Genomic DNA, 14,753 nt, shown 5'->3' with positions numbered 1-14,753 from the left:
CTGTCCCCCCCGGCAGCGTTTACGACAAGAGGGGGCACCTGTGTCCCTTCGACACCGGCCTCATCGAGAGGAACATCGAGCTCTACTTCAGCGGCGTCGTCAAACCCATCTACGACGACAACCCCTGCATGGACGGTGAGGGGCCGCCCGCGGTTCTGGGGCGTTTTGGGATCCCCCCAGGTGGGAACCGTCCAGATTTTTGGGGTTTTTTTGGTGCTTTTTGGCTTGGCAGGTGGGGTGAGAGCCAAGAAGTTGGGGCCCATCAACGCCTGGTGGATCACGGGCTTCGACGGCGGGGAGAAGGCGCTGATCGGCTTCAGCACAGGTGAGGAGGGGATTTTGGGGGAGTTTGGGGGAATTTGGGGCTTTTTGGGGTTGGTTTTGGGTTATTTTGGGTTTTTTTTGAGGGGAGGGTTTCAGGGTTTTTGCCCTTTCTCCTCCTTTTTCTCCCTTCTTTTTTCTCCCTTTTTCCTCCTTTTCTCCCTTTTTGTTCCATTTTCTTTTCTCCCTTTTTCTCCCTTTTTGTTCCATTTTCTTTTCTCCCTTTTTTCCATTTTCTCTCTTTTTCTCCCTTTACTTCTTCTTCCTTCTCCTTTTGTTCCTGTTTTTTCTTGTTTTCTTTTTTCTTTCTTTTTCTTTCTTTTTCTCTTTTTTCCTCTCTCTTTTTTCCATTTTTTCTGTCTTTTTTTCTCTTTTCTTCTCCTTCCGTCTTTCTCTTCTCTTTTCTCCTTTTTCCTGCTCTTTTCCCCTTCATTTTCTTTTTTTCTCTTTTCCTTCTTCTTTCTTTTCTCCTCTTTCCTTTTTCCTGCTCTTTTCCCCTTTATTTTCTTTCTCTTTTCCTTCCTCTTTCTTTCCTCCTTTTTCTCCATTTTCCTGCATTTTTCCCCTTATTTTCTTTCCTCCCCTTTTCCTCTTTTCCCCTTTATTTCTTCTCTCTTTCCTCCTCTTTTCTTTCCCCTTCCTCTTTTTCCTCCTCTTCCCCTCTTTTCCCCCATTCCTTTCCTACCCCCCACCCAAAACCCCCCATTTTTCCCCAAATTCCCCCAATTTTGGGTTTTTTCCCCCAGCTTTTGCCGACTACATCCTGATGGAGCCGAGCGAGGAGTACGCGCCCACCTTCGCGCTGATGCAGGAGAAGATCTACATGAGCAAGATCGTGGTGGAGTTCCTGCAGAACAACCGCCACGTCAGCTACGAGGACCTGCTCAACAAGATCGAGGTGACGGTGCCACCGCAGAGACCATCCCGACCCTTCCCAACCATCTCCAAACATTCCCAACCATCTCCAAACATTCCCAACCATCCCCAAACATTCCCAACCATCTCCAACCCTTCCCAACCATCCCGACCCTTCCCAACCATCTCCGACCCTTCCCAACCATCTCCGACCCTTCCCAACCATCTCCAAACGTTCCCAACCATCTCCAACCCTTCCCAACCATCCCAGCCCTTCCCAACCATCTCCAAACATTCCCAACCATCTCCAACCCTTCCCAACCATCCCGACCCTTCCCAACCATCTCCGACCCTTCCCAACCATCTCCAAACATTCCCAACCATCCCCACCCTTCCCAACCATCTCCAAACATTCCCAACCATCTCCAACCCTTCCCAACCATCCCAGCCCTTCCCAACCATCTCCAAACATTCCCAACCATCTCCAAACATTCCCAACCATCCCGACCCTTCCCAACCATCTCCAACCCTTCTAAACCATCCCCAGCCCTTCTAAACCATCCCAATCCTTCTAAACCATCTCCAACCATCCCCAACCCTTCCCAACCATCTCCAACCCTTCCCAACCATCCCAAACCATCCTCAACCCTTCCCAACCATCCCCAGCCCTTCCCAACCCTTCCAAACCATCCCAAACCATCTCCAACCCTTCCCAACCCTTCCCAACCATCTCCAACCCTTCCCAACCCTTCCCAACCATCTCCAACCCTTCCCAACCATCCCCAACACTTTCCAACCATCCCAAACCATCTCCAACCATTCCCAACCATCCCCAACTCTTCCCAACCATCCCAAACCATCTCCAACCATCTCCAACCCTTCCCAACCTTGGTGACCCTTGGAATGGGTGATCTGGGGAGGGGTCAGAGACCATCCCCAACCATTCCTGGCCATCTCCAACCCTTCCCAACCATCTCCAACCCTTCCCAACCTCCCCCAGACCACGGTGCCGCCGGCGGGGCTCAACTTCAACCGTTTCACGGAGGACTCGCTGCTGCGCCACGCCCAGTTCGTGGTGGAGCAGGTGGAGAGCTACGACGAGGCCGGCGACAGCGACGAGCCCCCGGTGCTCATCACGCCCTGCATGAGGGACCTCATCAAGCTGGCCGGGGTCACCCTGGGCAAGAGGTGAGGTCTGGGGGCAAAAAACCCAAAATCAGGAAAATCCGACCAGAATCTGGGAATTGGGACCTCGAAAGTAGAAAAATTTGCCCAAAACTGGTGAGGATTTGGGTTCAGTAGTGAGAGAGAAGTGCTGGGAATCAGAGCAGAAACCCTCCCAAAATTGGGAAGATCCTCCCAAGATCACAAAAACCCTCCCAAAATTGGGAAGGTCCTCCCAAAACTGGGACAATTCTCCCAAAATTGGGAAGATCCACCCAAGATCACAAAACACTGTCAAAAACTGGGACAATTCTCCCAAAATTGGGAAGATCCTCCCAAGATCACAAAAACCCTCCCAAAATTGGGAAGATCCTCCCAAAACTGGGCAAACCCAAACCTGGTGTTGCTTCAGAGGGAGAAGGACGCTGGGTTGGGTCCCCAGAATCCATCCACACCTTTTGGGGACCTCACCTAGCACCTGTGGGGGTTCCTTGGTCTCCCAGAATTGGGAGGATCCTCCCAAGGTCACAAAACACTGTCAAAACTGGGACAATTCTCCCAAAATTGGGACAATTCTCCCAAAATTGGGAAGATCCTCCCAAGATCACAAAAACCCTCCCGAAATTGGGAAAACCCTCCCAAAATTGGGACGATTCTCCCAAAATTGGGAAGACCCTCCCAAAACTGGGCAAACCCAAACCTGGTGCTGCTCCAGAAGGGGAAGGACGCTGGGTTGGGTCCCCAAAATCCATCCTCACCTTTTGGGGACCTCGCCCGGCACCTGTGGGGGTCCCTGGGGTGGTGTCCCCGCCCCTGGGCGTGGCCTGAGCGCTGTCCCCGTGCCGCAGGCGAGCCGTGCGGCGCCAGGCCATCCGCCACCCCACGCGCATCGACAAGGACAAGGGTCCTACCAAGGCCACCACCACCAAGCTGGTGTACCTCATCTTCGACACCTTCTTCTCGGAGCAGATCGAGAAGGACGAGCGCGAGGAGGACAAGGAGAACGCCACCAAGCGCCGGCGCTGCGGCGTCTGCGAGGTGACCGCGGGTCACCGGCGGGGCGGCGGGGGTGGGTTTGGGTGGTTGGTGTTGAAAGGTCTTCCAGCCCTTGGTCAACGTCATGGGTTGGATTGGGTTGGTTGGTTTTGAAGGACTCTTCCAGTCTTGGTCAATATCAGCGTCATGGGTTGGATTGGGTTGGTTGGTTTTGAAGGACGCGCAGTGTTGGTCAATATCAGCATCATGGGTTGGATTGGTTGGTTTTGAAGGTCTCCTCCAGTCTTGGTCAATATCAGCATCATGGGTTTGGGTGGTTGGTCTTGAAGGTCTCTTCCAGTCTTGGTCAATATCAGCATCATGGGTTGGGTTGGTTGGTCTTGAAGGTCTCTTCCAGTCTTGGTCAACATCACCTCCCTGGGTTGGGTTGGCTGATCTTGGAGAGTTTTCCAGTCTTGGTCAAAGTTATTATCATAGGCTGGGTTGATCTTGGAAGGGCTTTTTCAGCCTTGGTCAACGCCGGTGTCATGGGTTGGGTTGGGTTGGGTTGGTTGGTCTTGAAGGACTCCCAGTGCTGGTCAGTGTCACCTTCCTGGGTTGGGTTGGCTGATCTGGGAGAGTCTTCCAATCTTGGTCAGTGCTATTGTCAGGGGTTGGGTCGATCTCCGAGAGCTTTTCCGGCCTTGGTCAACGCCAGTGTCATGGGTTGGGTTGGGTTGGTTGGTCATGAAGGTCTCCTCCAGTCTTGGTCAAAGTTATTACCATAGGCTGGGTTGATCTTGGAGAGCTTTTCTAGCCTTGGTCAATGTCAGTGTCACGGGTTGGCTGCTTGGTTTTGGAAGATCTTCCAACCTTGGCCAGCATCAACATCATGAGTTGGTTGAGTTGATCGTGGAGGGGCGTTCCCGGTGTCACCGGTGTCCCCGTCCCGTGCCAGGTGTGCCAGCAGCCCGAGTGTGGCAAGTGCAAGGCGTGCCAGAACATGGTCAAGTTCGGTGGCAGTGGCCGCAGCAAGCAGGCGTGTCTGCAGAGGAGGTGGGTGGCCCTGTCCCCGATGTCCCCAATGTCCCCGATGTCCCCGATGTCCCCATCCCCGGTGACGCCCCCGGTGACCTCCCAGGTGTCCCAACCTGGCGGTGCGGGAGGCGGATGAGGATGAGGAGGTCGATGACAACATCCCCGAGATGCCCTCGCCCAAGAAGATGCTCCAGGGCCGCAAGAAGAAGCAGAACAAGAGCCGGATCTCCTGGGTGGGGGAGCCCATCAAGGTGAGGCACCTGGGCAGGTGAGGGGGCCTGGAAAGGTGAGGGGACACGTCCAGGTGAGGGGACACATCCAGGTGAGGGGATCTGGCAAGGTGGGAGAACCCATCCAGGTGAGGAGAACCCATCCAGGTGAGGTTAGAGTTGGATCTCATGGATGAGGGAGCCCATCCAGGTGAGGAGAGCCCATCCAGGTGAGGAGAGCCCATCCAGGTGAGGGCCCAATCCAGGTGAGGCCAGAGTTGGATCTCGTGGATGGAGAACCCATACAGGTGAGGGGAACCCATCCAGGTGAGGTTAGAGTTGGATCTCATGGATGAGGGAACCCATCCAGGTGAGGAGAACCCATCCAGGTGAGGTTAGAGTTGGATCTCATGGATGAGGGAACCCATCCAGGTGAGGAGAGCCCATCCAGGTGAGGGCCCAATCCAGGTGAGGCCAGAGTTGGATCTCGTGGATGGAGAACCCATCCAGGTGAGGGGAACCCATCCAGGTGAGGGGAACCCATCCAGGTGAGGCCAGAGTCGGATCTTAGGGGTGAATGAACCCATCCAGGTGAGGCCAGAGTTGGATCTCATGGATGGAGAACCCATCCAGGTGAGGGGAACCCATCCAGGTGAGGGGAACCCATCCAGGTGAGGCCAGAGTCGGATCTCATGGATGGGGGAACCCATCCAGGTGAGGACCCATCCAGGTGAGGACCTCATCCAGGTGAGGCCGTACCTGTAACGCCCCCGTGCCCCGCAGAGCGATGGCAAGAAGGATTTTTACCAACGCGTCTGCATCGACTCCGAGACGCTGGAGGTGGGAGACTGTGTGTCCGTGAGCCCCGACGACCCCACCAAGCCCCTCTACCTGGCCAGGTGGGTTCTCCATGTGCACACAGGGGTGGGGATATGGGGACATCCCCACCAACCCCTCTACCTGCCCAGGTGGGTTCTCCATGTTCACACAGGGGTGGGGATATGGGGACATCCCCACCGAGCCCCTCTACCTGCCCAGGTGGGTTCTTCGTCTTCCTATGGGTTGGGGACATGGGGATGTCCCTGATGATCCCACCTGGCCAGGTGGGCTCTCTGTTCTCCCATGGGGATGGGGACATGGGGATGATCCCACCTGCCCAGGTGGGCTCTCCCCAGTCCTATGGGCTGGGGACACCCCTGATGATCCCACCTGCCCAGGTGGGCTCTCCATTCTCCCATGGGGTTGGGGACATGGGGATGTCCCCAATGATCCCACCTGCCCAGGTGGGCTCTCCATTCTCCCATGGGTTGGGGACACCCCTGATGATCCCACCTGCCCAGGTGGGCTCTCCATTCTCCCATGGGATTGGTGACATGGGGATGTCCCCAATGATCCCACCTGCCCAGGTGGGCTCTCCATTCTCCCATGGGTTGGGGACATGGGGATGTCCCCAATGATCCCACCTGCCCAGGTGGGCTCTCCCCAGTCCTATGGGCTGGGGACACCCCTGATGATCCCACCTGCCCAGGTGGGCTCTCCATTCTCCCATGGCTTGGGGACACGGGGACATCCCCTCTCACACCGTGCCACCCCTCAGGGTGACGGCCATGTGGGAGGACAGCAGTGGCCAGATGTTCCACGCCCACTGGTTCTGCCCGGGCTCGGACACCGTCCTGGGGGCCACCTCGGACCCTCTGGAGCTGTTCCTGGTGGACGAGTGCGAGGACATGCAGCTCTCCTACATCCACGGCAAGGTCAACGTCATCTACAAGGCGCCCTCGGACAACTGGGCCATGGAGGTGGGGACACGGAGGTGGGAACAGCTGGACCCGCCCGCGCCGGTCAGCGCCGCCCAGCCCGGCCACCCCGCTGCTCTCTGTCCTCCAGGGCGGGCTGGACACGGAGATCAAGATGGTGGAGGACGATGGGAGGACCTACTTCTACCAGATGTGGTACGACCAGGAGTACGCGCGCTTCGAGAGCCCGCCCAGCACGCAGCCCACCGAGGACAACAAGTACAAGTCAGTTTTTGGGTGGAAAACTCCAAGTTTTGGCTTCTTCCCACCTCAAAAATGGAATTTTTTTTGGGGAGAACCTGGTGGTGTCCCAGCAGGTTCTGCATGAGCTGCGCACGCCTGGACGAGGTGAGGCACAAGGAGATCCCCAAGGTGGCCGAGCCGCTGGAGGAGGCCGATGGGAAGATGTTCTACGCCGTGGCCACCAAGAACGGCGTCCAGTACCGGGTTGGGGACGGCGTCTACCTGCTGCCAGATGCCTTCTCCTTCAGGTGGGCTTAGAGGATCTCACCTTTGGGGTGAGATTTTGGGGTTTTGGGGTTTTCTCCCACCTGTGAATGGGAGGTCTGGTGTCCTGAATTTCCAGAAGTTTGGCATCAAAGTTACCCCAGTTTTGGTTTTGATTTGTTTCATTGAGAGGTGGCTCTGGTGGGATGATCCTGGAGCTGTGTTTTTGGGGGGTGAATTGGAATTTGGGAATTGCAGGGTCGGAGATTTAAAGTTGGGAGATCCCTCTGAAGACCCTGAGTTCCAAATTTTAACCCAGTTTTGGGGGGATAAATTGGAATTATGGAGTTAAGGCTCTAAAACCTCCCCAAGATCTCTTAATTCCAAATTTTCACCCAACTTTTGACAAAAAAATTGGGCTCAAGGCTGGAAAACCCCTCCAAGAACCTTCAATTCCAGCTCTCCACCCAACTTTTGGTGCACAAACCCAACTCAAGTCCATAAAACCCCTCCAAGACCCCCAGATTCCAACTTTTGGTGGACAAACCCAACTCAAGTCCATAAAACCCCTCCAAGAACCTTCAATTCCAACTCTCCACCCAACTTTTGGTGGACAAACCCAACTCAAGTCTATAAAACCCCTCCAAGAACCTTCAATTCCAACTCTCCACCCAACTTTTGGTGCACAAACCCAACTCAAGTCCATAAAACCCCTCCGAGACCCCCAAATTCCAGCTCTCCACCCAACTTTTGGTGGACAAACCCAACTCAAGTCTATAAAACCCCTCCAAGATCCCCAAATTCCAACTTTTGGTGGACAAACCCAACTCAAGTCTATAAAACCCCTCCAAGATCCCCAAATTCCAACTTTTGGTGGACAAACCCAACTCAAGTCTATAAAACCCCTCCAAGAACCTTCAATTCCAGCTCTCCACCCAACTTTTGGTGGACAAACCTAACTCAAGTCCATAAAACCCCTCCAAGACCCCCAAATTCCTGCTCTCCACCCAACTTTTGGTGCACAAACCCAACTCAAGTCCATAAAACCCCTCTAAGAACCTTCAATTCCAACTCTCCACCCAACTTTTGGTGGACAAACCCAACTCAAGTCCATAAAACCCCTCCAAGAACCTTCAATTCCAGCTCTCCACCCAACTTTTGGTGCACAAACCCAACTCAAGTCTATAAAACCCCTCCAAGACCCCCAAATTCCAACTTTTGGTGCACAAACCCAACTCAAGTCCATAAAACCCCTCCAAGAACCTTCAATTCCAGCTCTCCACCCAACTTTTGGTGCACAAACCCAACTCAAGTCTATAAAACCCCTCCAAGACCCCCAAATTCCAACTTTTGGTGCACAAACCCAACTCAAGTCCATAAAACCCCTCCAAGACCCCCAGATTCCAACTCTCCACCCAACTTTTGGTGCACAAACCCAACTCAAGTCCATAAAACCCCTCCAAGACCCCCCTAACTCCACCCTCCACCGCCCCCACCTCCCCGTGCCGACGTTTTGGGGCCGTTTCTCCCGATCTCGCCAGCGTGAAGCCGGCCAGCCCGGCCAAGAGGCCCAAGAAGGAGGCGGTGGACGAGGAGCTGCACCCCGAGCACTACCGCAAGTACTCGGAGTACATCAAGGGCAGCAACCTGGACGCGCCCGACCCGTTCCGCGTGGGCCGCATCAAGAGCATCTTCTGCAGCCTCCGCGGCAACGGCAAGCCCAACGAGGCCGACATCAAGCTCTGCATCTACAAGTTCTACAGGTGCCGAATCCGGGCGCTTCTGGGGCGTTTTGGGGAGGTTTGGAGTCGGCGGTGGAAGTCGATTTTGGTGGCTTGAAGTTTTGGAGGCTCTTGGTTGACTTCATGATTTGGACGGTCCTTGCCGGACCTTCCCAGTTGGAGGAGCTGTCCCTAAACCGGGAGGGTTGTCCCAGACTTGGTGAGGCTGGTTGGCCTCAAAATTGGGAATTTTGTCCCCAAATCCGTGAGGGTTTTTCCCAAAGTTGGGAAAGGTGGTCCCAGAGTTGATGAGGATTTGGGGTCGGTGGCACGAGCGGTGCTGGGAGTTGGGGTGGAAATCCACGGACTTGGGTGATCCTGGTGGGGCATCTTTGGATGTCTTGAGATGTCTTTGGACTTCTTCGGATTTTTTGGGGTATTTTTGGATATTTTGGGACTTTTTTGGCTGTCCTGGGATGTCTTGAGATGTCTTTAGAGTTCTCTTGGTGTCTTTGGATTTTTTTGTGTATCTTTGGATATTTTGGGACATTTTTGGATGTCCTGGAGCATCTTGAGATGTCTTTGGACTTCTTTGGATGTCTTTGGATTTTTTTGGGCATTTTTAGATATTTTGGGACATTTTTGGATGTCCTGGAGCATCTTGAGACATCTTTGGATTTCTTTGATTTTTTTGGGGGTGTCTTTGGATATTTTGGGACATTTTTTGATGTCCTGGGACATCTTGAGATGTCTTTGGATTTTTTTGGGTATCTTTGGATATTTTGGGACATTTTTTTATGTCCTGGGACGTCTTGAGATGTCTTTGGATTTTTGGGGTATCTTTCGATATTTTGGGGCATTTTTTGATGTCCTGGGACATCTTGAGATGTCTTTGGATTTTTTTTGGGGTATCTTTTGATATTTTGGGACATTTTTGGCTGTCCTGGAACATCTCGATTCATCTTCGGATGTCGTGGGCGCTCTTTGAACATCTCAGAACATTTTTGGACATCTCTGGACACCTCCGCCTCCCTAAAAACCCCTTTTCCCTCAATCCACTCCCCATCCCACCTCCAACCTTCCCTCCACCCCACCCCAAACCCCCCTCTCCACGCCCCAACCCCACCACGAGGAGCGCCCACCTCGGGGCTTTTCCCCCCGCCCCATAACCCCGGCGTTCTTCTGGAAACTTCCAGGCCCGAGAACACCCACAAGTCCACCAAGGCGAGCTACCACGCCGACATCAACCTGCTCTACTGGAGCGACGAGGAGGCCACTGTGGAGTTCCGGGCGGTCCAGGGCCGCTGCTCCGTGGTCTACGGAGAGGACCTGACCGAGAGCATCCAGGACTACTCGGCCGGGGGCCTGGACCGCTTCTACTTCCTGGAGGTGAGGGACAGGAGAGGCCCCAGGGATGGAGGAGGGGACACCTGGGACGGAGCAAAGTTTGGGGTTCTGGTGTTCCGTGATAGGGGGCTGGATTTGGAGCCGGTTCTGAGATTTTGGGGAGGCGAATCTTGGGTGCTAAACTGGGTTTTCAAGGGTTTGGATGAGTTCCTGGGGGTCTGGAGAGACCAGGGATGGAGCAAAATTCGGGGTCCTGGTGTTCCGTGGTAGGGGGCTGGATTTGGAGCCGGTTCTGAGATTTTGGGGAGGCGAATCTTGGGTGCTAAACTGGGTTTTCAAGGGTCTGGATGAGTTCCCGGAGGTCTGGAGACACCAGGGATGAAGTGAAATTGGGGTTCTTGGTGGTTTTTCATTGAAGGGTTGGATTTGGAGCCGGTTCTGAGATTTTGGGGGAGCAAATTTTGGGTGCTAAACTGGGTTTTCAAGGGTCTGGATGAGTTCCTGGGGGTCTGGAGACACCAGGGATGGAGCAAAATTTGGGGTTCTGGTGTTCCGTGGTAGGGGGCTGGATTTGGAGCCGGTTCTGAGATTTTGGGGAGTGAATCCTGGGTACTAATCTGGATTTTCAAGGGTCTGGATGAGTTCCCAGAGGTCTGGAGACACCAGGGATGAAGTGGAGTTCTGGGTGGTTTTTCATTGAAGGGTTGGATTTGGAGCTGGTTCTGAGATTTGGGGGAGCAAATTTTGGGTGCTAAACTGGGTTTTCAAGGATCTGGATGAGTTCCCGGAGGTCTGGAGACACCAGGGATGAAGTGAAATTGGGGTTCTTGGTGGTTTTTCATTGAAGGGTTGGATTTGGAGCCGGTTCTGAGATTTTGGGGAGGCGAATCTTGGGTACTAAACTGGGTTTTCAAGGGTCTGGATGAGTTCCTGGGGGTCTGGAGACGCCAGGGATGGAGCAAAATTTGGAGTTCTGGTGAAATTGGGATTTTTGTTTGTTTTTTTTTCCCAGGCTTACAACGCCAAAACCAAGAGCTTTGAGGATCCTCCCAACCATGCCCGGAGCTCCGGGAACAAAGGGAAGGGGAAGGGGAAAGGGAAAGGTGAGGCTGGAAAAGGGGTGGGAAATGGGTGGGAAAAGGGCAGAAAAAGGGGTGGAAAAGGGACAGAAAATGAGTAAAAAAGGGGCAGAAAATGAGCGAAAATAGGGCAGAAGAGAGGTGGGGAAGGGGCTGAATATGGGGCAGAAAATGGGTAAAAAGGGGCAGAAAAACCGGGTGGAAAAGAGGTGGGGTAGGGGCTGGAAAAGGGGCAGAAAATGGGTAAAAATGGGTAAAAAGGGGAATGGGTAAAAAATGGGTAAAAATGGGTAAAAAGGTAAAAAGGGAAGGGGAAGGGGAAAGGGAAAGGTGAGGCTGGAAAATGGAGTGGAAAAGGGGTGGGAAAGGGGCAGAAAATGGGCAAAAAACCGGGGCAGAAGATGGGTGAAATTGGACAGAAAATGGGTAAAAAAAGGGCAGAAAATGGGATGGAAAAGAGGTGGGGAAGAGGCTGGGAAAGGGGCAGAAAATGGGTAAAAAAAGGGGCAGAAAATGTGTAAAATAGGGCAGAAAAATGGTAAAACGGGGCAGAAATTTGGTAAAAATTGGGCAGAAAATGGGTAAAAAAGCGGCCTAAGAGGGTCTGGGAGGCGATGGATTCCCAGAGGAAGATGAGAAGGAGGAAGAGCAAGCCCTGACCCGTCCCTGGCCGGGTTTTTGGCAGGGAAGGGCAAGGGGAGGGCGGTGAGCGCGGAGCCGAGCGAGCAGGAGCCGGCCAAGCTGCAGGTGCCCAAGCTGAGGACCCTGGACGTGTTCTCCGGCTGTGGAGGCCTCTCCGAGGGCTTCCACCAGGCAGGTGAGGTCCAGCTGGTGGAGCTGGGGCTTGGGAAGGCGTGGGAAGGGTCCCAGGGGTTGGCAAATCTGCTGGAGGTTCGCAGTGCCCGGCCTTGGGTGTTCCCACCTGGGTCTGGGCGTTCACACCCAACCGTGGTCATTGCCACCCAACCATGGTCATTGCCACCCAACCATGGACATTCCCACCCAACCGTGGTCATTGCGACCCAATTCTGACCATTGCCACCCAACCGTGGTCATTCCCACCCATTCCTGACCATTCCTACCCAACCGTGGTCATTGCCACCCAACCGTGGTCATTGCGACCCATTCCTGACCATTCCCACCCAACCGTGGTCATTGCCACCCACCCGTGGTCATTGCCACCCAACCATGGACATTCCCACCCAACTCTGACCATTCCCACCCAACCATGGTCATTCCTACCCAACTGTGGTCATTGCCACCCAACCGTGGTCATTCCCACCCAACCGTGGTCATTGCCACCCAACCCTGACCATCCCTGGCCATCTCTGACCATTCCCACACAGTTCTGGGCATTTCCACCCAACCGTGGTCATTCCCACCCATCTCTGACCATCACTGACCATTCCCAGTGCCCATCCCTGGCCACCCTCTCCCATCCCTGTCCATCCCTGTCCATCACTGACCATTCCCACCCATCTCTGACCACCCCTGGCCATTCCCACCCAACTCTGACCATTCCCACCCATCCCTGACCATCCTTGACCATTCCCACTCAACTCTGACCATTCCCACCCATCCCTGACCATCCCTGGCCATCCCTGACCATTCCCACCCATCCCTGACCATCCCTGACCATTCCTGACCATTCCCACCCATCCCTGACCATCCCTGGCCACCCTCACCCATCCCTGACCATCCCTGTCCATCACTGACCATTCCCACCCATCCCTGACCATCCTCACCCGCCCCGGCCGTGCCCTCAGGTGTCTCGGAGACGCTCTGGGCCATCGAGATGTGGGAGCCGGCGGCGCAGGCGTTCCGGCTCAACAACCCCGGCACCACGGTGTTCACCGAGGACTGCAACGTGCTCCTCAAGCTGGTCATGGCCGGCGAGAAGACCAACTCCTTGGGCCAGAAGCTGCCCCAGAAGGGCGACGTGGAGATGCTCTGTGGTGGCCCCCCGTGCCAGGGCTTCAGCGGCATGAACCGCTTCAACTCCCGCACCTACTCCAAGTTCAAGAACTCCCTGGTGGTCTCCTTCCTCAGGTGGGTCTGCAGGGCGGTTCTGGGCAGGTGGGACCACATCTGGTGTCCCCTCATGGGGTTGGAGGGGTTTTTGGGCAGGTGGGACCACATCTGCTGTCCCAAGGTGGGTGTGGAGAGGATTTTGGGAGGTGGGACCACATCTGGTGTCCCAAGGTGGGTTTGGAGGGGTTTTTGGGCAGGTGGGACCACATCTGGTGTCCCCTTGTGGGGTTGGAGGGGTTTTTGGGAGGTGGGACCACATCTGGTGTCCCCTCATGGGGTTGGAGGGGTTTTTGGGTGGTGGGACCACATCTGGTGTCCCCTCATGGGGTTGGAGGGGTTTCTGGGCAGGTGGGACCACATCTGGTGTCCCAAGGTGGGGTTGGAGGGGTTTCTGGGTGGTGGGACCACATCTGGTGTCCCAAGGTGGGTTTGGAGGAGTTTCTGGGCAGGTGGGACCACATCTGGTGTCCCCTCATGGGGTTGGAGGGGGTTGTTGGGCAGGTGGGACCACATTGTTGTACCCTTGTAGGGTTGGAAGGGATTTTGGGAGGTGAGACCCTGTCTGGTGTCCTCTGGTGGGTGTGGAGGGGGTTTTTGGGTGGTGGGACCCCATCTGGTGTCCCAAGGTGGGTGTGGAAGGGGTTTCTGGGCAGGTGGAACTCCATCTGATGTCCCAAGGTGGGTGTGGAGGGGGTTTTTGGGTGGTGGGACCACGTCTGGTGTCCCAAGGTGGGTTTGGAGGGGTTTTTGGGCAGGTGGGACCACATCTGGTGTCCCCTCATGGGGTTGGAGGGGATTTTTGGGTGGTGGGACCACATCTGGTGTCCCCTTGTGGGGTTGGAGGGGGTTGTTGGGCAGGTGGAACTCCATCTGATGTCCCCTTGTGGGGTTGGAGGGGTTTTTGGGAGGTGGGACCACATCTGGTGTCCCCTCATGGGGTTGGAGGGGATTTTTGGGTGGTGGGACCACAGTGTTGTACCCTTGTGGGGTTGGAAGGGATTTTGGGAGGTGAGACCCTGTCTGGTGTCCTCTGGTGGGTGTGGAGGGGGTTTTTGGGTGGTGGGACCCCATCTGGTGTCCCCTCATGGATGTGGATGGGATTTTTGGGGTGATGGAGGGGATTTTTGGGGTGAGACCCTGTCAGAAGTCCCTTGGCCACCCCTCTGTCCCCGCAGCTACTGCGATTATTACCGGCCGCGCTTCTTCCTGCTGGAGAACGTCCGGAATTTCGTGTCCTTCAAGAGGTCCATGGTGCTCAAGCTGACCCTGCGCTGCCTGGTGCGCATGGGCTACCAGTGCACCTTCGGGGTGCTCCAGGTAGGGTCTCCAGGGCTGCTTTTGGGGGAAAAAACCCCTTTTTTGGCACCCTGAGGAACCTTGGTTGTGTTGCACCCTGGGGACGTTCCCAAAGGAGTTGGGATTGGCCGATTCCCAGTTGGGTCCTTCAAAGGGGGGATTGACCCCTTGGGTGGCTTTGGGGACATTCCCACCCCTGTCCCTCAGGAATTGTCCCCTCCAAAGGAGGAATTGTCCCCTTGGGTGGCTCTGGGGACATTCCCATCCCTGTCCCTCAGGAATTGTCCCCTCCAAAGACCCCTCAGGTGGCTCTGGGGACCTTCCCATCTCCATGAGGGCTCCACATGGCCATGGCCACCACAGGAACTGTCCCCTCCAAAGGCAGAAAGGCAGACCCGTCCCCTCCAGAGGCAGACCCGTCCCCTGGGGTGGCCCTGGCAGTGTCCCCTGGCTTGGCCCTGGCTCGGTGTCCCC

General features: G+C 55.2%; 1 protein-coding gene across 1 annotated transcript in view; it reads left to right on the top strand.

Annotated features, from left to right (window-relative positions):
* Window positions 1-14,753, top strand: part of LOC118697434 (DNA (cytosine-5)-methyltransferase 1-like) — a 30,945-nt gene that overhangs the window by 9,205 nt on the left and 6,987 nt on the right. The window contains exons 11-27 of the mRNA XM_036400057.2: window positions 17-135; window positions 233-325; window positions 1,068-1,219; window positions 2,177-2,364; window positions 3,189-3,378; window positions 4,274-4,371; window positions 4,457-4,604; window positions 5,346-5,461; window positions 6,160-6,361; window positions 6,450-6,583; window positions 6,676-6,849; window positions 8,347-8,568; window positions 9,723-9,915; window positions 10,886-10,976; window positions 11,638-11,769; window positions 12,719-13,001; window positions 14,159-14,300. Of these exons, the coding sequence (XP_036255950.1) occupies window positions 17-135; window positions 233-325; window positions 1,068-1,219; window positions 2,177-2,364; window positions 3,189-3,378; window positions 4,274-4,371; window positions 4,457-4,604; window positions 5,346-5,461; window positions 6,160-6,361; window positions 6,450-6,583; window positions 6,676-6,849; window positions 8,347-8,568; window positions 9,723-9,915; window positions 10,886-10,976; window positions 11,638-11,769; window positions 12,719-13,001; window positions 14,159-14,300 (2,677 nt within the window). The remainder of the gene's footprint in view (window positions 1-16; window positions 136-232; window positions 326-1,067; window positions 1,220-2,176; window positions 2,365-3,188; window positions 3,379-4,273; window positions 4,372-4,456; window positions 4,605-5,345; window positions 5,462-6,159; window positions 6,362-6,449; window positions 6,584-6,675; window positions 6,850-8,346; window positions 8,569-9,722; window positions 9,916-10,885; window positions 10,977-11,637; window positions 11,770-12,718; window positions 13,002-14,158; window positions 14,301-14,753) is intronic.

Source organism: Molothrus ater, chromosome 36 (assembly GCF_012460135.2).
Source record: "Molothrus ater isolate BHLD 08-10-18 breed brown headed cowbird chromosome 36, BPBGC_Mater_1.1, whole genome shotgun sequence".
In the NCBI taxonomy this organism is placed as follows: Eukaryota; Metazoa; Chordata; class Aves; order Passeriformes; family Icteridae; genus Molothrus; species Molothrus ater.
The sequence above is the reverse complement of the archived record's forward strand: the minus strand, read 5'-3'. Positions and strand labels throughout refer to the sequence as shown.